The sequence below is a fragment of the Pelophylax lessonae genome, assembly GCF_965119305.1.
Source record: "Pelophylax lessonae genome assembly, chromosome: 4".
Taxonomy (NCBI): Eukaryota; Metazoa; Chordata; class Amphibia; order Anura; family Ranidae; genus Pelophylax; species Pelophylax lessonae.
In genome coordinates, this window is record NC_138771.1 from 144,501,278 (window position 1) to 144,523,386 (window position 22,109).

General features: G+C 45.2%; 1 protein-coding gene across 1 annotated transcript in view; it reads left to right on the forward strand.

Annotated features, from left to right (window-relative positions):
- Positions 1-18,340, forward strand: part of LOC309553829 (TRPM8 channel-associated factor homolog) — a gene marked incomplete at its 5' end in the record, with an annotated part of 81,161 nt that extends 62,821 nt beyond the window's left edge. The window contains one exon of the mRNA XM_082255283.1: positions 18,027-18,340. Coding sequence (XP_082111409.1) covers positions 18,027-18,266 — 240 coding nt within the window. The 3' untranslated portion in view covers positions 18,267-18,340. The remainder of the gene's footprint in view (positions 1-18,026) is intronic.
- Between the last annotated feature and the right edge of the window lie 3,769 nt (positions 18,341-22,109).

Consider the following 22,109-nt stretch of genomic DNA (forward strand, 5'->3'; position numbering starts at 1 on the left):
ATGTAAGACATCCCTGCGATGGCCACAGCCCCAGAAGCAGCGGTTGCTAGAACTAGGGTTGGCATGGGCAATACGAGCTGGGACCCAATACCAACGCCAGGACCACTTTATATGCCGCTTCTAGGGCAGCAGTGTTGAATGAGCACTTTGCTACAGAGGACTAAGCCCTGCTCCAGTCTGCTAGGATGCCAAGTCCTGTTTCCACTGAGAAAAATATGGAAGAGAGGTAAGGGAGGTTCTACAATTCAAAGATGCACAGAGGATGGAGTTGTAAACTTTTTTTATATTTCTTCTGTGGCTTCCTGGTTTCTGGCCTAGGCCAAAATTATGTCATACATCCCATAAATCTTCATGGGCATTTTTTTTCATCTGGAGGAGAGAAGCAGGGGCTCTCTCATATAAGCTCACATTTCTGCCTGCATGCCTGAGTTAAGGGCAAATGGAGTCTAGGAAGTAACTGCTACATGAATCATCTGCTGTTACTCAAGGTGGCCTCAACCAGAAATGCTGGGGGGAGGAGGAATATTTTTAAAGTGAGTGGTCCACATAATAAAGTATAGAGCCATATAGTAGATGGGTGGGTGAATTTGCTTTGAATATTAAAAATGATTTAAATAGTGTTTTCAGTTTGTGGTGCTCCGATACAGGTAAAGTGGAAGTCTGGTTTAAAACTAATCGTAAAACTGCTCCACCTTCATTCTAAGTCCTACACTAATTATCCTGTAGAAGAAAGAGGTCTATATTTACCTATTCTCAGGGCACTCCTGTCCGGTCATGTGATCACTCTCAGCACCGTTGTTCTGTCAATAGAGTCAACTCGTCAGAATCTCCAATCACGTCCCTTCCGGTGACTCTCTAGCAGCTGGAAAATGGAGATTTCGACGAGGTACCTGTTTTCACAACACCGGCAGTGTACACGCTACAGGAAGTGATGAGTTGGCTGTTTTGACAGAACACGGGGTAAGGAGGAAAAAAAGTCTTCGCTGCATTGGAGGCTGTCATGTTAGTGGTTATTAGCAGGCGGACTAAGTATGTTTACTTATTATACCGTGTACAGTAGTGTGTATGCTGCTGGTGTTTTGTGAAAACAGGTAACTCGTTGAAATCTCCAATTATTGCTGCTGGAGAGTCACTGGAAGTGACGTGTTTGGAGATTTTGACAAGTTGGCTCCTTTGGCAGAACACTGGCTTCAGGGGAGAGGAGATCAAGTGATCTTTTTTTTAGAGTATAAGTTCTTAGGGCCTTGGTGTAAATTCTAATCCATTCAACCCCTATCATCACAGCAAGCATGCGCTGAGCATTGTAGATTTATTTATTTTTTTAGAATTATAGACCTAGACTGTTTTATCAGTTTCAACACTGTGAGATTACAGCCTCAGGAAGACATAGGCAGACAGGGATGGCCAGATGCTCTTTGGGCAATAAATCTCAGATTGGGAGGGGAAGCAAAGGAGCTTTGTGGCTAATGACACCAATATCCCAAAGGCTCCTCCTGTTCACCTGATATTAGCAATTCCAAACACTTTATAGAAGATTATGGTTGTCATCAAATGCAACCACCCCAACCCTTAAACTGGCCATTCGCTGTTCAAATTTTGGCTGGTCCCTCAGAGAACCGGCCAAAATGTGCTCAGTGGGTGGTTCTTTCAGCTGTCTCCTGCCTGACATCCTTTAACCTCTTAAGCCCCCCAGAAGATTTTACCCCCTTCCTGACCAGGGGGTATTTTGCGATTCGGCACTGCGTGACTTTAACGGACAATTGCGCGGTCGTGCGATGCTGTACCCAAATGAAATTGACGTCCTTTTTTCCCCACAAACAGAGCTTTCTTTTGGTGGTATTTGATCACCTGTGAGATTTTTTGATCATACGCGATAAACAAAAAAAAAGCGACAATTTTGCAAAAATAACAATATTTTTCAAATTTTTTTAAATGACATTCCACCCAAAAAAATGTAAAAATCAAAATTTTTTTAACATTTTAGGCCTATTTGTTTTCTGCTACATAGGTTTAGTAAAAAAAAAATTGCAAAAAGCGTATTTTGATTGGTTTGCGCAAAAGCTATACATATGCACTGTTACTGTAAAAATGACACTGGCAGGGAAGGGGTTAACTTTATTGGAGAAAGAGACATCGGGTCCACCGGTCACACGTGCGGGGATCAGAGTGAGCGAGCGGGGGCGGGAGCGCGCCTCCTGCGACGCGCGCTCGCCCCCTATTGGCTCGCAGGCGATATATATATATATATATATATATATATATATATATATATATATGTAGTATTATATGTGGAGTGTTGTATTTACATTGCAAAACCAAAATACCTCGCTTGGCTGAGCTCTCTCAGATAGTAACCCTCTTTATAAAGTGTTTTGCCAGCTTTGAATTCACACTTTTTTCCCCCCTAATGTAAGCTACTAGATGGTACCATAACCCAGGGAACCACAAGCTGTTCACGCCACACAGATACACAGATATATTACATAATTTCATTCCATTTAAATGATTAGTAAGCCATAATCTTACTTAAGGTGGTAGTAAACTCAAAAAAAAATTGCTGTATTAGTATGCACAGCATACAATCACATTACAATAAACGTACTTGTCAAGCAGAGCCCTCCTGTGATGCACTGTCACTGCTGTAGGTGCTTCCATCTTCACCCGGTTTTCTTTCCAGGTTTGCACGGGAGTCACATTAACAACACGGTGCTCTCTGCATTGAGAGTGTGCTCTGAATGCAGAGCGCATGTGCAGTGATGTAATCAGCTCCCGCCGAAGTGAACATCTCCTAAATGCTGCACGTTTAAGAGATATTCACTGTACCTACAGGTAAGACTTATTATAATGCTAACAACAAAAATGGTGCGCTATTCTCAAATTATGTGATAATTAACCCAAAATGGTAATCTGTCCAAAACCCAATGTCTTAGGAAAAGCAATAAAGTGCTAATGAAAAAAGGTGTACTGTTCCTTTAAATTATACAGATGCAAAATTGATCTAACAATACACAGTTCTATATAAGACACAGTAAAGTGCAAGTGCTAATATTAGTGCAAAGTGCAACGTATAGACATTCATTTAGACATATAATTGAATATGAGTAAATTCCATTGAAGAGGTGCCAGTCTCACAAAGTGCCCAGTGCTTCAAAAACAATAAATCACTCCAAAAGGTGTTCCAGTGTGGAAAAGGCGCTCCTTAGTGACAAACAAAATGGCCTCTTACCAAAACGTATGGATCTCAATAACAGGGATTAATGACAGCCTGTGTTAAATCTCCACAGCAGAAAGCATGTCTCCATACACTAGTCACTCTTTGTATGAGAATCGCTCAAACGGCGGCAGATAAAAGATAGGGAGAAGCCTCATTGCGTCAACCAGTAAGGTATATTTATTTAGAAAACATTAACAATAAAAGATTCACTTACATTGAGGCAAATAAATCAAGCATTCTCCAATCCCAAAATATGCTATTTTTGGGGAAACGTGTCTGGTGGAGGACCCGCGTGACTTCCTAGCTGGCTAAATGGGTGACACCATGCCTGGCTTGTATTTTGAATGCTTGATTTCTTTGCATTAATATCCTCTGCCCCTAGACTAAATAGAGTGGACTTTTTTATATTCCTGGAGTTGGTATTTAAAAGAGAAGTATGGGGTTTCCTTATTTCCCCCATTTATACTTATCTAGGTGGATGCAGCATCGGTCTGATGCTGCATCTGCCCCCCGGCGCCTCTGCGCTGAGAACTGAGTGATCGAACACCGCCAGTCGCTCCGTTCTGAAAGCTCTCTGAGCAGAGAGCTGCTGCCTGTCCGTTAGCAGCTCTCTGCTCTGCCCCCTCCCCGCTCATTGGAGCACTGAGCTGTGGAGGGGCAGGGAGCAGCCGGCTCAGGCACCTGGTGGATCCCGACTTTGTGGTCGGATGACAAGGTGCCTGGACCGTCAAATGTGACGGTTCATTGCGCATGTGAAATTGAACACCTGTAAACAGGGCTTTTTTTCTCAGAGAATAGGTGCAGGAACTACCCCTTTTCAGAGTCACCCCTTGTCTCTGCCCCGTATCCACCTCCCAGCACCGTCCCTTGGTTACAACCCCTACCCACCTTTCAATACTGCCCCTTTTAGAGAACCCAAACATTTGTGGTGCTAGGTAATTTGTATGGAATTTGTCAATGATAACAAAAAAAGCAGTAAAATAGATCCCCGCCAGCCAGCAACAATAGATCCCCCCCAGCAACGATGGACCGCTTGCAACAATATACCCCCCCCCCCCAGCAACAATAGACCCCAGGCAGCAACAGCAAATATCCTCACAGCCAGCAACAATAGACTCCTACCTCAACAGTAGATTCCTCCTAGCAACAACTGACCCCACAGCAACATAAGACCCAACTGCAGTAACAATAGATCCCCCACCAGCAACAATAGACCTTGATCAATAGACCCTGCAGCACACCCCAGAACCCCTTGCCATTTCATGCATTCAGTGCTGGAGGTGCCGGAACTGCGTTCCCCCGCGTTCCCACTGAAAAAAAGCCCTGCCTGTAAATAAACAAAATGTTCTGTATAGGTCACAGAAAAAAGGAAGGTTATTTGTCAGTAGTGTTGAGCGAACACGGACTGTATTATTCGTGTTCGTACCGAATAATTGGATTTTTGTTACCCGAACACGGACACGGACACTTTACTGTATGTTCGGGTAAAAAATCCGTGTTCGGTCGTTTTATTTCCGGGTTTTGCATGTTTTGGCGCTCTTTTCATGGCGGGCTTTCAACAGCCAATCAACAATCGTTTAACTGGTGTGCCTTAAGCTATCCCAGCCATGCCTGCAAATGTATGAGTAGCTGTGATTGGCCGTCTGAAGCATGTGACCAAGTCTTTATAAGTTCGAGGCAGCCGCAGCGGCGTCACTCTGCTGCTTAGATCAGGGACAGAGCACACATACGTGCTGGCTGCTGATTAGGGAAAGACAGGCAGGGAAAACGAATTGGTGTCCGGATAGAATTTAGGGTCAGGTCAGAGTGTTTAGGCAGGGCGAGTTGTAGGCATTTTAGGGATAGAGTCTGCTGAATTATAGGGTCAGTGTGTTCTACAAACTACAATCGATATTGCTGTGTGGTGTGGGATAGGAGATAGGCAGGTGTCAGTGATCCGCATCCATTTTTCTGTGTGTGGGCTGCAGTGAACACAATCTTTTTGGGGTGCAGTGAACACAATCCTTTTGGGGTGCAGTGAACAAAATCTTTGTGGGGTACAGTGAACACAATCTTTGTGGGGTGCAGTGAAGACAATCCTTGTGGGGTGCAGTGAAGACAATCCTTGTGGGGTAAAGTGAACACAATCTTTGTGGGGTGCAGTGAAGACAATCCTTTTGGGGTGCAGTGAACACAATCTTTGTGGGGTGCAGTGAACAAAATCTTTGTGGGGTACAGTGAACACAATCTTTGTGGGGTACAGTGAACAAAATCTTTGTGGGGTACAGTGAACACAATCTTTGTGGGGTGCAGTGAAGACAATCCTTGTGGGGTGCAGTGAAGACAATCCTTGTGGGGTGCAGTGAACAAAATCTTTGGGGGGTACAGTGAACACAATCTTTGTGGGGTACAGTGAACACCATCTTTGTGGGGTGCAGTGAAGACAATCCTTCTGGGGTGCAGTGAAGACAATCCTTGTGGGGTGCAGTGAACAAAATCTTTGGGGGGTACAGTGAACACAATCTTTGTGGGGTACAGTGAACACAATCTTTGTGGGGTGCAGTGAAGACAATCCTTTTGGGGTGCAGTGAACACAATCTTTGTGGGGTACAGTGAACACAATCTTTGTGGGGTGCAGTGAAGACAATCCTTGTGGGGTGCAGTGAAGACAATCCTTGTGGGGTACAGTGAACACAATCTTTGTGGGGTGCAGTGAAGACAATCCTTTTGGGGTGCAGTGAACACAATCTTTGTGGGGTGCAGTGAACAAAATCTTTGTGGGGTACAGTGAACACAATCTTTGTGGGGTGCAGTGAAGACAATCCTTGTGGGGTGCAGTGAAGACAATCCTTGTGGGGTGCAGTGAACAAAATCTTTGGGGGGTACAGTGAACACAATCTTTGTGGGGTACAGTGAACACAATCTTTGTGGGGTGCAGTGAAGACAATCCTTGTGGGGTGCAGTGAAGACAATCCTTGTGGGGTGCAGTGAACAAAATCTTTGGGGGGTACAGTGAACACAATCTTTGTGGGGTACAGTGAACACAATCTTTGTGGGGTGCAGTGAAGACAATCCTTTTGGGGTGCAGTGAACACAATCTTTGTGGGGTACAGTGAACACAATCTTTGTGGGGTGCAGTGAAGACAATCCTTGTGGGGTACAGTGAACACAATCTTTGTGGGGTGCAGTGAAGACAATCCTTTTGGGGTGCAGTGAACACAATCTTTGTGGGGTGCAGTGAACAAAATCTTTGTGGGGTACAGTGAACACAATCTTTGTGGGGTACAGTGAACACAATCTTTGTGGGGTGCAGTGAAGACAATCCTTGTGGGGTGCAGTGAAGACAATCCTTGTGGGGTGCAGTGAACAAAATCTTTGGGGGGTACAGTGAACACAATCTTTGTGGGGTACAGTGAACACAATCTTTGTGGGGTACAGTGAAGACAATCCTTGTGGGGTGCAGTGAAGACAATCCTTGTGGGGTACAGTGAACACAATCTTTGTGGGGTGCAGTGAAGACAATCCTTTTGGGGTGCAGTGAACACAATCTTTGTGGGGTGCAGTGAACAAAATCTTTGTGGGGTACAGTGAACACAATCTTTGTGGGGTGCAGTGAAGACAATCCTTGTGGGGTGCAGTGAAGACAATCCTTGTGGGGTGCAGTGAACAAAATCTTTGGGGGGTACAGTGAACACAATCTTTGTGGGGTACAGTGAGCACAATCTTTGTGGGGTGCAGTGAAGACAATCCTTGTGGGGTACAGTGAACACAATCTTTGTGGGGTGCAGTGAAGACAATCCTTTTGGGGTGCAGTGAACACAATCTTTGTGGGGTGCAGTGAACAAAATCTTTGTGGGGTACAGTGAACACAATCTTTGTGGGGTACAGTGAACAAAATCTTTGTGGGGTACAGTGAACACAATCTTTGTGGGGTGCAGTGAAGACAATCCTTGCGGGGTGCAGTGAAGACAATCCTTGTGGGGTGCAGTGAACAAAATCTTTGGGGGGTACAGTGAACACAATCTTTGTGGGGTACAGTGAACACAATATTTGTGGGGTACAGTGAACACAATCTTTGTGGGGTGCAGTGAAGAAAATCCTTTTGGGGTGCAGTGAACACAATCTTTGTGGGGTACAGTGAACACAATCTTTGTGGGGTGCAGTGAAGACAATCCTTGTGGGGTGCAGTGAAGGCAATCCTTGTGGGGTGCAGTGAACACAATCTTTGTGGGGTACAGTGAACACAATCTTTGTGGATTACAGTGAACACAATCTTTGTGGGGTGCAGTGAAGACAATCCTTTTGGGGTGCAGTGAACACAATCTTTGTGGGGTACAGTGAACACAATCTTTGTGGGGTGCAGTGAAGACAATCCTTGTGGGGTGCAGTGAAGACAATCCTTGTGGGGTGCAGTGATCAAAATCTTTGTGGGGTACAGTGAACACAATCTTTGTGGGGTACAGTGAACACAATCTTTGTGGGGTGCAGTGAACAAAATCTTTGTGGGGTACAGTGAACACAATCTTTGTGGGGTGCAGTGAAGACAATCCTTTTGGGGTGCAGTGAACACAATCTTTGTGGGGTACAGTGAACACAATCTTTGTGGGGTGCAGTGAACAAAATCTTTGTGGGGTACAGTGAACACAATATTTGTGGGGTGTAGTGAAGACAATCCTTTTGTGGTGCAGTGAACACAATCTTTGTGGGATACAGTGAACACAATCTTTGTGGGGTGCAGTGAAGACAATCCTTGTGGGGTGCAGTGAAGACAATCCTTGTGGGGTACAGTGAACACAATCTTTGTGGGGTGCAGTGAAGACAATCCTTTTGGGGTGCAGTGAACACAATCTTTGTGGGGTACAGTGAACACAATCTTTGTGGGGTGTAGTGAAGACAATCCTTGTGGGGTGCAGTGAAGACAATCCTTGTGGGGTGCAGTGAACAAAATCTTTGGGGGGTACAGTGAGCACAATCTTTGTGGGGTACAGTGAACACAATCTTTGTGGGGTGCAGTGAAGACAATCCTTTTGGGGTGCAGTGAACACAATCTTTGTGGGGTACAGTGAACACAATCTTTGTGGGGTGCAGTGAAGACAATCCTTGTGGGGTGCAGTGAAGACAATCCTTGTGGGGTGCAGTGAACAAAATCTTTGTGGGGTACAGTGAACACAATCTTTGTGGGGTGCAGTGAAGACAATCCTTGTGGGGTGTGTGAAGACAATCCTTGTGGGGTACAGTGAACACAATCTTTGTGGGGTGCAGTGAAGACAATCCTTTTGGGGTGCAGTGAACACAATCTTTGTGGGGTACAGTGAACACAATCTTTGTGGGGTGCAGTGAAGACAATCCTTGTGGGGTGCAGTGAAGACAATCCTTGTGGGGTGCAGTGAACAAAATCTTTGGGGGGTACAGTGAGCACAATCTTTGTGGGGTACAGTGAACACAATCTTTGTGGGGTGCAGTGAAGACAATCCTTTTGGGGTGCAGTGAACACAATCTTTGTGAGGTACAGTGAACACAATCTTTGTGGGGTGCAGTGAAGACAATCCTTGTGGGGTGCAGTGAAGACAATCCTTGTGGGGTGCAGTGAACAAAATCTTTGTGGGGTACAGTGAACACAATCTTTGTGGGGTGCAGTGAACAAAATCTTTGGGGGGTACAGTGAACACAATCTTTGTGGATTACAGTGAACACAATCTTTGTGGGGTGCAGTGAAGACAATCCTTTTGGGGTGCAGTGAACACAATCTTTGTGGGGTACAGTGAACACAATCTCATACTTCTGAAGATTTGAGGGTGCTGCCTGTTTCATCCTCCTCCTCCTCATCCATCCTTTTAGGGGTACAAACAATAGTAATTGGGGCCTAGTGTGCTTCTGTACGTGTGAAAAACATACACTTTTTTTTTATCATATTTCCTATTCCGCTATTCAATAAAAACCTTTGGGGATCAATTAAATTGCGGGATAGTCTGTGTCGGTACGTGTGAGATCCACCTTTCCAAGTTTTTGGGGTTCATCTCATACTTCTGAAGCTTTGAGGGTGCTGCCTGTTCCATACTCCTCCTCCTCCATCCTTTTAGGTGTACAAACAATAGTAATTGGGGCCTAGTGTGCTTCTGTACGTGTGAGATACATACACTTTTTTTGATCATATTTCCTATTCCGCTATTCAATAAAAACCTTTGGGGATCGATTAAATTGCGGAATAGTCTGTGTCGGTACGTGTGAGATCCACCTTTCCAAGTTTTTGAGGTTCATCTCATACTTCTGAAGATTTGAGGGTGCTGCCTGTTCCATACTCCTCCTCCTCCTCATCCATCCTTTTAGGTGTACAAACAATAGTAATTGGGGCCTAGTGTGCTTCTGTACGTGTGAGATACATACACTTTTTTTGATCATATTTCCCATTCCGCTATTCAATTAAAACCTTTGGGGATCAATTAAATTGCGGAATAGTCTGTGTCGGTATGTGTGAGATCCACCTTTCCAAGTTTTTGAGGTTCATCTCATACTTCTGAAGATTTGAGGGTGCTGCCTGTTCCATACTCCTCTTCCTCATCCTCCCTTTAGGGTAGGAAAAAATTTAATCGGGCCTAGTCTGTGTTTGTACGTGTGAGATACACAGTTTTTTATCCTATTCCGCTATTCAATACACACCCTTTTGGTGTAAAAAACATTAAATTGCGGCATAGTTTGCATATTTGACTGTGAGATACACCCGTGCGATACTGTTGTTCTTTTGTTCTGCTATTCAATAAAGACCTTTCTAGGGCAAGATCTTAAATTTCAGAAATATGAGGAGAGCGTCAAATAGGGGCCGTGGCCGGGGTCGTGGTGCTGCTGCTAGAGCTCCTGTTGCAAGGAGAGGACGTGGTCGATCTGTGCCAGCTACACGCACAAGTGAAACACCTTCCTCAAGTGTGAGTAGGCGACAGAACCTGCAGCAGTATTTGGTAGGGCATCATACGCCTCTAGAAGTGATGAGGCCAGAACACAGAGAGGCGATAGTAGATTGGTTTGCTGCTGACAGTGCCTCCAGTTCCTTCACATTGTCTCCCACCCAGTCTACTGCAGAAAGGTCAGAGTTGGCACCTGCAGCCAATGTCCAACCGTCTTTCACCTCACCCCCTTGCAAATCAGGCAAGCAGTCTGAGCCCCAAGCCATACAGCAGTCTCTTATTCTTTTTGAGGACTCTGTCAGCAGGGTTTCCCAGGGCCATCCACCTAGCCCTGCCCCAGAAGTGGAAGAGATTGAGTGCAGCGATGCCCAACCACTTATTTCTCAAGACGAGTACATGGAAGGACCATCACAGCATGTCTCCGATGATGACGAAACGCAGGTGCCAACTGCTGCGGCGTTCAGCATTGTGGAGACCGACAGGGAGGGCAGGGGTTAAGACTGGGTGGAAGATGATGTGGAGGAAGATGAGGTCCTCGACCCCACATGGAATGAAGGTCATGCAGGTGACCTGAGTATTTTGGAGGAAGAGGCGGTGGTCGCACAGAGCCACCAGCACAGCAGAAGAGGGAGCAGGGTGCAGAAGCGGAGCGGCCGTGCCCTAGACACTACGCCTGCTACTGCCCAACGCAGCAAGGGAACGAGCGCACCAAAGTCAGCTCAAAAGAGTTCTCTAGCGTGGAAGTTCTTTAGAAAATGTGCTGATGACAGGACACGAGTGGTTTGCACCCTGTGCAATCAGAGCCTGAAGCGAGGCATAAACCTTCTCAACCTGAGCACAACCTGCATGATCAGGCATCTAAGTGCAAAGCACGAGCTGCAGTGGAGTACACACCTTCAAAACCAAGAAACGTCTCTGGCTCATCCTGCTTCCTCTTCTGCTGCAGTCTCGGCCGCTCCAGCCACCTCTGTAGTCATACCGGCACCAGCAACACCACCACCTGGGTCACCAACAACCATCTCCACAATGTCCCGTGGAAGTGTTCAGCTTTCCATCTCCCAAACACTTGAGAGGAAGAGGAAGTACCCCCCTACCCACCCGCGATCCCTGGCCCTGAATGCCAGCATTTCACAATTATTGGCCTTTGAAATGCTGTCATTCCGTCTGGTGGAGACGCCTAGTTTTAAAAAGCTTATGTCGGTGGCTGTCCCACAGTACGTCGTGCCCAGCCGCCACTACTTTTCCAGGCAAGCCATCCCTTCCCTGCACAACCAAGTGGGGGAAAAAATCAGGTGTGCACTGCGCAACGCCATCTGTGCCAAGGTCCACCTAACTACCGATACGTGGACCAGTAAGCACGGTCAGGGGCGTTATATCTCCCTAACGGCACACTGGGTAAATGCAGTGGCGGATGGGCCTGAGGCGGATAGCAATTTGGCGCATGTCCTTCCACCACCGAGGATTGCAGGGCGCTTCAGTTTGCCTCCTGTTCCTAACTCATCCTACTCCGCTACCTCATCCTCTACCGCCTCCTCATCCGGACAGCGTAATACCTTCACCACCAACTTCAGCACGGCCAGGGCTAAACGACAGCAGGCAGTTTTACAACGTGCCTGTTTGGGGGACAAACCACACACCGCGCAGGAGTTGTGGAGGAGCATGGAACAGCAGACAAATGAGTGGTTGCTGCCAGCGAGCCTCAAGCCCGGCCTGGTGGTGTGCGATAATGGGCGAAATCTCATAGCAGCTCTGGGCCTAGCCGGTTTGACGCACATCCCTTGCCTGGCGCATGTGCTGAATTTGGTGGTGCAGAGGTTCCTTAAAAACTACCCCGATATGTCAGAGCTGCTGCAGAAAGTGCGGGCCGTCTGTGCGCACTTTCGGCGTTCTCACCCTGCTGCTGCTCGCCTGGCAGCGCTGCAGCGTAACTTCGGCCTTCCCGCTCACCGCCTCATATTTGACGTGCCCACAAGGTGGAACTCCACCTTGCACATGCTGCAAAGACTGTGCGAGCAGCAGCAGGCCATAGTGGAGTTTCAGCTGCAGCACGCACGCGTGAGTCGCTCTGCGGAACAGCACCACTTCACCACCAATAACTGGGCCTCCATGCGAGACCTGTGTGCCTTGTTACACTGTTTTGAGTACTCCACCAACATGGCCAGTGGCAATGACGCCGTTCTCAGCTTAACTATCCCACTTCTATGCCTCCTTGAAAAAACAATTCGGGCGATGATGGAAGAGGATGTGGCACAGGATGAGGAGGAGGAGGATGAAGAGGTAACATTTCAAAGGCTTTCAGGGCAGTCATTCGCAAGGGGCTCCGAGGGTGGGTTCCTGCACACACAAATGCCAGGGGCACAATTGTCCAGCAGGGGCACAGTTCTGGAGGATGAGGAGGAGGAGGAGCTGGAGGAGGAGCTGGAGGAGGAGATGGAACCATGTTCACAGCAGGGTGGCACCCAGGCCAGCTCATGGCCATCACTGGTGCGTGGCTGGGGGGATACAGAGGACACGGACGATACACCTCCCACAGAGGACAGCCTTTCATCGCCTCTGGGCAGCCTGGCACACATGAGCGATTACATGCTGCAGTGTCTCCACAACGACCGCCGAGTTGCCCACATTCTAACTTGTGCTGATTACTGGGTGGCCACGCTGCTGGATCCCCGTTACAAGGACAACGTACCGTCCTTAATTCACTCACTGGAGCGCGATCGCAAGATGCGCGAGTACAAGCGCACGCTGGTAGATGCGATGCTGCTGGCATTCCCATCTGACAGCGGGGCCACAGTGGAAGCACAAGGCAGAGGAGGAGGAGGAGGAGGAGGTCGCCAACGCAACCATGGATCCCACGGGACTTTTCCGTACCTTGTGCAGAATAGCAATGGATACCGACCTTACCCACCCATTGTTCCATTTTTGCTCTTTCTCACTCTTTTGGGGTGTACCCTCATTTAAAATTTGTGAAAAGAAGCAGTGTTGGCTACCTCGTCCTCCTCCTCAGGGCCAGATTAACATAGGGGCTATTGGAGCTGCAGCTCCAGGCCCCTACCTTTTATATAGGCCCCGGGTTGGCCATATTCACTGTGACCGCTCTTCTGTCACTTGTAAACACAGAAGTCTGGCTTCTATGCTCGCTTCCCCAGGCAGCACCCTCAGAACCTCCCCACACAGCGCGAAGGCCTGACAAGGAGGGACAGTTGCCGATGCATGGATGTGTTTATGGGCTTCAGAGACAGCATCCCATGTTGAATTAGGCATGCATGGCTGCACCCTTCCTCCTTTGGGTGCACGCCAAGGCACGGCCCTTAAGGCCTTTCAAAATCCTCAGCACCAAGACCATGATGCTCTTAATCCGGCCCTGGTCCTCCTCCACCGCCGCTTCCACCTACACCGCCCATAGGTGTGCGCAGCCTATTGCATTAGGGTGTGCACCCCAAAGTTGAAATACACATGCATGTGTTTGCCTACATGTACATGGCCCCGATACATTACTCTCCCTGCTGGCAAAGAGAAATAGAGCAGAGCAGGTCCGAGGGAGATCTTTCCCATCTCCTCACTGGCAAACAGAGCGATAATGCTATGTGCCCTAGGTGATTAGGGTGTGCCCAGGTACACCCGGCACACCCTGTGCGCACGCCTATGACACCGCCACATCCACCACCACCTCAACCTCCCTCCTACTCCATATGGGCCTCCTCCTTCAGAGATGAAGAACATTGTTTTATTTTTCTGTTTTTTTTTTTGTTGTTTTAAGATTTCCCTATCCACATTTGTTTGCAGAGCACTTGCCATGCTCTTAACTACGTTTTGCTGCCATTTGCAGCACTCTAGCCCTTTCCATTGGTGTTTTAGAGCCATTTTAGTGCCTTAAAGTTCGGGTCCCCATTGACTTCAATGGGGTTCGGTGTCCGGGAAAAGTTCGGTAAAAGTCCGGGACACGGACCCGGACTTTTTTTTAAAGTTCGGCCGAACCCGTCGAACACGGACATCTAGGTGTCCGCTCAACCCTATTTGTCAGCAATAACATAGCGGGCTCTAGGTCAGCAATAACATAGCGGGCTCTAGGTAAAGTGAACATATTTATTTATTAACATTTATTGGTAAAAAATTTCTTAGGGTGTAATAACAACCATGCAAAGTAAAATGTTGGTGAGTACAATCAGTACAAAGGCAAGAAACAAGACATACATAACATTTAAACATACAGTGACAAAAACCGGCCGGCAGATAAATTAAACTTCAAGAATCTTAATAGATATGTATTCAATCAAATGCAAATTGCAGTAATAATGTTCTTGAAGGGGCTCCTTGAGGGGCAGTGGGTCGCCACTAGGTTAGGTAACTATATTGTGTCGTTAATGTCAGGTGTTAAATCCAGTGAGATCACTCAACATGGTGCTGTTGGTATGCTTTAGTTTTTGGGGAGAGGGTTGGGGAGTACCTCAATCCTAGAGGCAGTTTGGTGAGACAGCATAACCGTTTAAGGTTGTTGCCGTATGATGATACATCAATCGTGGGCTGGTGTGGCTTGACGGGGACTATGCAGAGATCTGACAAGGATGTCTTGATCGCTGACGGTGTATTACCGTTTCTTCACCCCTATTGGTGGCAAGGTGTTGCTCGTGGTTACAGCTAATTATCTTGTATTAATTGTGTGGGGGTATGGGGTAGTGCAGGGGATTTAAGCAGAGCCTGCAACGATCTGGTATGTACCTCCGATTCCCGCTGACCGAATGTAAAGTATGGCGGTTCAATGCGGTGAAGTAAATGTTTGTCCCGCTTGCTCTGACGGCTTAGAGCCGTTTCTTCACCCCTGCTGGGCAAGTACCCGTTACCTTGTCAATGATCCGTGGAGCGAATACACCTGCCTTTCCGCCACCGGTCTCCGTATGTGCCGCCTTCGGCTTCCGCTCTCCCTGGCAGTCCTGGCAGTCCGTTGCCTTTTTGGGAGTGATGAGAGGATGTGCCGCCGGGCTATGACGTTGACGCGTTTCACTTCCTATTGCGTAGCTTCGTCTGGACCTGTCAGCCTTAGGAGGAGGTGCATCCGTATAAATGGAGATACATGGAAAATGGCATTTGAGCCTCTGAAGCAGCCAGGATACTCGGCGAAACCGCTTAGGCGGGAAGCAGCCTGACCATTGGTCTCCCCCCTCCCTTTCCCCAGTAAGGACTTATTCAGAACTTCTATGCACCAGTGGTACCTTGTGGAAACTGTTCTTCCAAAGTATCCATCAGAAATGAGCCCCTTTGAATGATAAGTACTGTTTCAATATTTCAACTGTGCATTATAGCTCAATATATGGATATTCACAGTTTTATATACTGACTGACTGTATTCCTCCTTGAGGAGGCTGTACCCAGGATGTATGTTTATGGGAGTATTATAACAATGAGACAATGAACTTCCTGGAAGAAGGGGTACACCAGTGTGATACACCATGCACAATTGCAGGACAACTGAGGCAACACCATTCTCTATGTTGCAATTGTTTGCCTTGATGGAGGCATTTACACAAATAAATGGAAGTCTGTAAGCTTTAAGGATTTGAACTATAAACACAAATTATATATCCGTGTGAGGGAGATGGAGGCACTACCTAGTTGGCATACCGGTGGACACGGCTGTGTCTCAATGTCTCCTCTAGACCATGAAATTTGAATTTGTCAATTCACTCCCTTATGCCCTTTTTTCTCTCTGTTTCGCATGTATTAGCATGGACATTCATCCACCAGTAAGCAGTATCCTTGCCTTTACCAATAGAACCATTCAAGTTTCAGGATTAAATTTATTTTTCAGATAATCTTTCAGCATGGCACCCTTAGTCCACTGATCCACTATTGAGTGATCATAATCCTACAAAGGATAGAAATTGTCCTTTACAATCTGGGGTTAAAGGGCGCCACTGGCGGGCATGTGTTTTTAACAATATACGTTGTGGAGTGTGAATGTTTGTCAATGTTTTTAAAATGTATATGCAATTAAAGATGATGATTTACGTATAAGAATTGAATTACAAGCACTACTCTGCTTATTGATAAGGTATATGACAATTGTGATTAAGTATGACTTATTCAGTATAGTTGCCATTTCGGGAGAGGGTTGAGCTCCAACCCATAGGGTGGTGTATGTTTTATTCTCATCTGTGACATCAGCAGAGACAGAGAGCGGACTTCAGCCTGCTCTCTGTTGAAAATGGGTCACAAGAGTATAGAACAAACTACACTCCTGTGATCCATAAATGTACAGCCAATCAAGCTTTGACTGTACATCTCCTTTAAACCTTTATAATAAAAAAGAAAGTCAGAGAAGGCAGCTGGGTCAGCAGCAGGTAAATATATGGGTGGTTTTATTTATATATGTCAGTGTTTGATGCAATGTGTGTGCATATACGAGTACATACCTGTAGGCGTGAAATGCCTCATACGGGTACATTTGACTCCTGCATATTGTATATTACATACCTGCACTCTGTATGTTATCTGCTCCTGACTCCTGCACTTTTTGCATTATTTTGCGACCCTCTCAACACTTGCACTTTGTAATTTATCCAAATAAGTCATCTGAACTCTATAAGTAGATATAATGATCAAGTGTGGTTTTAAGGTGTGGGTAGGATGATTGGTCATGCTCAACATGGGGGGGCACAATTTGGCATGTTCGCCCTTGTCCCATCACTGGTCCTTATCTTATTCCTGTTCAGGAACAGGCTAAAGATTAAGCAGGACAGCCAGAAAACTAGCACTTTAGAAATTATCAATGGCAGCTAGTGATGACCCGAACACCCCCCTGTTTGGTTCGCACCAGGACACCGCGAACAGGGGAAAAGTTTGTTGGAACAATTGAACTCCATTGAAGTCTATGGGACTCGAATGTCAAAAATCAAAGTCCTAATTTGAAAGGCTTAAATGCAAGTTATTGCCCAAAAAAAGTGGATGGGGTTCCGGGTACTAACCTGGGGGACATGTACCAATGCAAAAATATTTTTTAAAAACAATAGTTTTTAAAGGAGCAGTGATTTTAATGATGCTTAAAGTGAAACAATAAAAATGAAAAATTCCTTTAAATATCGTGCCTGGGGGGTCCCCTTAATGTTCCTGTAAATTGGCGCATGTATGTAGCCTTTTGCAGAAATACTGACATTTCTGAAGGAAAAAATTTAATTTAAACTTGCTCCCGGCTGTAATGTATTGTCGGCTGCCAGCAATACAGATAAAAAAAATGAAAAAAAAAAAGCGTGGGGTCCCCCCCCCCTAGTCCATAACCATGACAAAAAAATAAAAAAATAAAAAATAAAAAGCAGGAACGAGCCATGCTGTAAAAAATTAGATTTGAAATTGCATGTACTTGTCATACAGGTGCAGGAAAATTGGGCCTTTGGTGTTGGTGGTTCCTAAACATCGTAAACCCTCACAGTTACTCTTGCTGGGCGTAGGGCACAGGGACAGGGCCTGCTGTTAAAAATTACATACAAAATTTTAATTGTATGCACCTGTCAAACAAGTGCAGAAAAATTAGGCCTTGGGTGTTGGTGGTGACCTAAACCAAAAACATTGTTGGAAGCTAGCAGAATCAAGATTGAGGAATAGGATAGGCAGCATATGCAGTCTTCAAGGGATGGCAGACCCCTAGCAAATTCAATCAGTCCTTCTTTTCATGCTACAATGTGTATGGGCAAAGCGGAAGGCAACTTAGAGATAGGGTAAGACATAGACCAGTAAATATGTACATCTGAGATTGGATTTATTTTGGGTTCCAACTGCAGTACAATGAAAATTAGACCAATTTAGGAAAGTTAAATTTATAGTAATTGTGTTTGACTGGAGTTTACTTTTAATAAACATGCAACATACATTACAATACTGCATATATGATAAGCTGTGTGTAGTGAGCTTTTATTAGCAAACTAACCAACCTTTTTAATTTTTAGTTACAAGAAGGATTCGGATGGGATCCCTTCAAGCATCTTTTTGCAGAGTACCAGAAACTGCCAAATGTCAGTGGAAACATTACGGATAAAATGAATCTCTGGGCAGAGAAGTTCTCCCTAGTTGTCAATAGGAACCTAACTCCATTCTTCAAGTCCTGGGGGTGGCCCATTGAAGAGAAAACCAGCCAGAAGTTATCCACATTGCCTGTGTGGGAGGAGGATCCTATGAAAAAGTACTAGTTTTGAGTAGAGGCAATTACAGAAACCGCACTGTCCTACTGCATTCCTATCGTAATGAGCAGAAATATGAAACAAATCACACCAAAATATTATTCTATTTGTTGGAAGTATTCAATGGTTTCTTTTTGAGATTTATACAGAATATTTCAGGAATGAAATACATATATTGTCCCAAATCACATAAACGCTTTCAATATATCCAATGCACGTAAAAACATATATAACCTCGTACAAACGTATACACAATGCATAAGATACACACACACTCAGTCTTAATAATCTTAGTACCCCTCCCAGAGTTCACAAATTGTATGGCCTGGAGGAAGAAACTCGGCCTGGTGGTGCAGGAGGCAATACTCTGAAACCGCCTACTAGAAGGTAATATTTTAATTAAAGCATTGCCCGGGAGAGAGCTCTCTGGCGGCATCCCCTTTTCCCCAGTTCCTCAATACTAGGTAGATGTACAGTACACCTGTAATGATTTTCTGCACCATTTTGTTCACCCTCTGTAAGGTGCTTATATTGTGGGCTGTGCATGATCCTTGCCTCAGAGAAATGTGGTAAGTCAACACACTCTCTATGGAAGCCATAAAAAATCTGAGAGGGTCCCTACTCATAAAAAACAGTCTTAAGAAAATATAACCTCTGGTGTGCCTAACGAGGCGAAATTTGTGCCCTGACCACAATAATTCCTCGTTCAGGGTTGTTCCTAAAAAAAAAACCTGAACTAATACATCCTGTCTACCTCTCTCCACAAATGACATTAACCTCTTCAGCCCCGGAAGGTTTACCCCCCTTCATGACCAGGCCAAATTTTTTTTTTTTTTTGCAATATGGCACTGAGTTACTTTGACAATTGCGCGGTTGTGCGACACTGTTTATTTTTTCCCCACAAAAATATTTTTTGCACTATATACAAAAAAAAGACAGAAATTTAAAAAAAGACAAAAAAAACAATATTTTTTACTTTATGCTATAAAACATACCCAATAAAACAAAAATGTAAAAAAACAATTTTTTTCATCAGTGTAGGCCAATATGTATTCTGCTACATGTTTTTGGTAAAAAAAAAATACCAATAAGCATATATTGATTGGTTTGCGCAAAAGTTATAGCGTTAACAAACTATGGGATATATTTATAGAATTTTACATTTTTTAAATTGTTTTTACTGGTAATGGCAGCAATCAGCAATTTTTAGCGGGGCTGCGACATTGCTAAGAACAAATCTGATACCAAGTGACACTTTTTGGGGACCAGTGACACCAATACAGTATTCAGTGCTAAAAAAAAATGCACTGTCATTTTATTAATGTAACTGGCAGAGAAGAGGTTAACATCAGGGGTGATCATATAGTTAAATGTGCTTATAGGGACTGCTTTCTAACTGTGTGGGGGACGCTTTGACTGGGGGAAGACAGAGATCAGTGTTCCTGCTTAGCAGGAGCACAAGATCGCCATCTACCTCTCTCAGAGAATGGTGGTCTGCCTTGTCTAATCACAGAGGGAGTGGGTCACTGGCAGCATGCGCCCCAGACACAGTGCAAGAAATCACATACAGATATGACAGATATATACAAGAGGAACACCCTGCCACAGTATATCTGTGTGGGGCGGTCCAGAAAGGGTTAATAAGAATGTAAAATCCTGGCTCTGGCAAGTGTATTTCTCAAGCCCTCCACAGAGCCCAATTGGTGGACGTTTGGCAATTGTTTTGCTCCGGGGAAAGAGATTACACATTTTATTCTCCATCGCATAAGTTGTATTCACACATTGACTTTTTCTTGATCCCACACCGACAACTTCAGGGAGTTATGGCCACCTCCTTAGGGAACATTACATGGTTAGACCATGCTCTAGTCACCTTGTGGTATTCCCTGGTCGCTGCTCCCTCTGCTAAGAGATCTTTATGAAGACTTAATGAGAGTCTTCTTCAGGATCCCACAGTACTAGCGGATGTAGAGACCGAACTTCAATCGAATTTTCAATTAAATTGCACCTTGGATTGTAATCCTGGAGTGATTTGGGAGGCACACAAAGCCATCATTAGAGGGGTCCTAATCAGGTATGGTGCTCGGATCAAAAAAAAAACAGGTGACATGACTGTTCACACTCCTAGCTGATATACATAGGCTGGCATGTCATCATAAGCACACCCCATCTCAAGCTATAGAGCAGGAACAACTGCATCTATGCAAACAGGTCACGGAATTTTGAGGTTCTGGGACAAGGCCACGCTCTAATCCTGTCGTCGTGTTTATTATGAATCTGGTAGTAAGTGTGGTCGACTACTAGCTAGGTCTTCGCAGGATCAACAGGTGGCAACCTACATTCCAAAAATTTCTCATTCTGGGTGGCCGATCGTCCACTCTTCCCAGCCACATTGGGGAGTTTTACTTCTTCTTAGAAAATGTTCATACTACACTTTTCTCACAAGAACACTTGGAGGAGTATGTGACATCCTCTCGTATGCCTAGACTTCCTTCCTCCATCCGACAGGAGTTGGAGGCTTCGATTACCATTGAAGAGCTACAGTTAGCGATTCGCACAACCAAATCTGGCAAAGCTCCAGGTTTGGATGGGCTTACTTTGCAATATTAAAGACTCTCGCTGCCTCACATGAACCACATATGGTCAACCTGTTTAATGCAAAAATCTATCCTCTTGCAGCAGTTTTAGGCCAATATCTTTTATAAATATTGATTTGAAACTCTTTACAAAGATAGTGGCCACGAGTCTTCAGCAACATTTACCACTTTTAATCCATCTAGATCAAGTATGGTTTATTCTGACCCAAGAAGCTTGTGACAATACTATTAAGGTACCTAACTTGCTCCATGTGGCTAATCTGACCAATGCCTCTTGCGTGTTTCTGGGAATGCATGCGGAAAAGGCCTTTGACCAGGTAAATTGGTGATTTATGTCAGCAGTTCATCACCATATTGGTCTAAGGGATAAAATGTTTAACTGGATTTCTAGTGTCTACATGGTACTAATGGCATCAGTTAAGGCTAACCACATTCTCTTATATCTTTTCCCTATTTCAAATGGCACCAGGAAGGGCTGTCCGCATTCACCTGTACTTTTTGCCCTTACTTTTGGAACTTTTTTTCTTGGGCATGGTTCGGCAAAACCCTGACATTCAAGGGTTGAATTAGAGGGATGCTCAACATAAGGTTTTGTTATACACCAATGAAAAGCTGTTCACCCTGACTAGCCCCATAATCTCCATTCCCAGCCATCTTAAAGAGTTTGAAATATACAGGACCATATCGAATCTTAAAATAGATTCCACCAATTCGGAGGCAGTGGGTGTAGGGATATCCTAATCTCTTGTCAACTCCCTGCTATTGAACTTTATATTTAAATGAACCTCTAAGGCTTTGAAATATCTGGGCACCCGCATCCCTTCACAAATTTCTCATTTTTTTGCCCTGAATTTCCAACCACTCCTACCTAAGGTACAGTACATACCCTTTTGGCTAATTGACATCATGGACTTCATTCTTGGTTCGGGTGCAGTAATATTATTAAAATTTGTATCCTGTCAAAATGTCTATATCTATTCCAAGCCCTACCTATCCATATCCCCGCAGTATTTTTCAAACATGCACATTCTCTTTTTTGGATTTTATTTTGGTGAGTGGGAGGCCTCGGATTCGTAATTGTCTTCTTTCTCTGCCTAAACATCTAGGCGTATTAGCTGTCCCAGATCTGCAAAAATACTTTTAAGAAACTAAAAAGTGAGAGTTCCACCGGTTTCTAGATAATGGCATGCCTTTTTTGCGCTGGCTGCATTGTAATCAATCGTTCCACCCCCCCCCCTTCCCCCACCCCATTCCT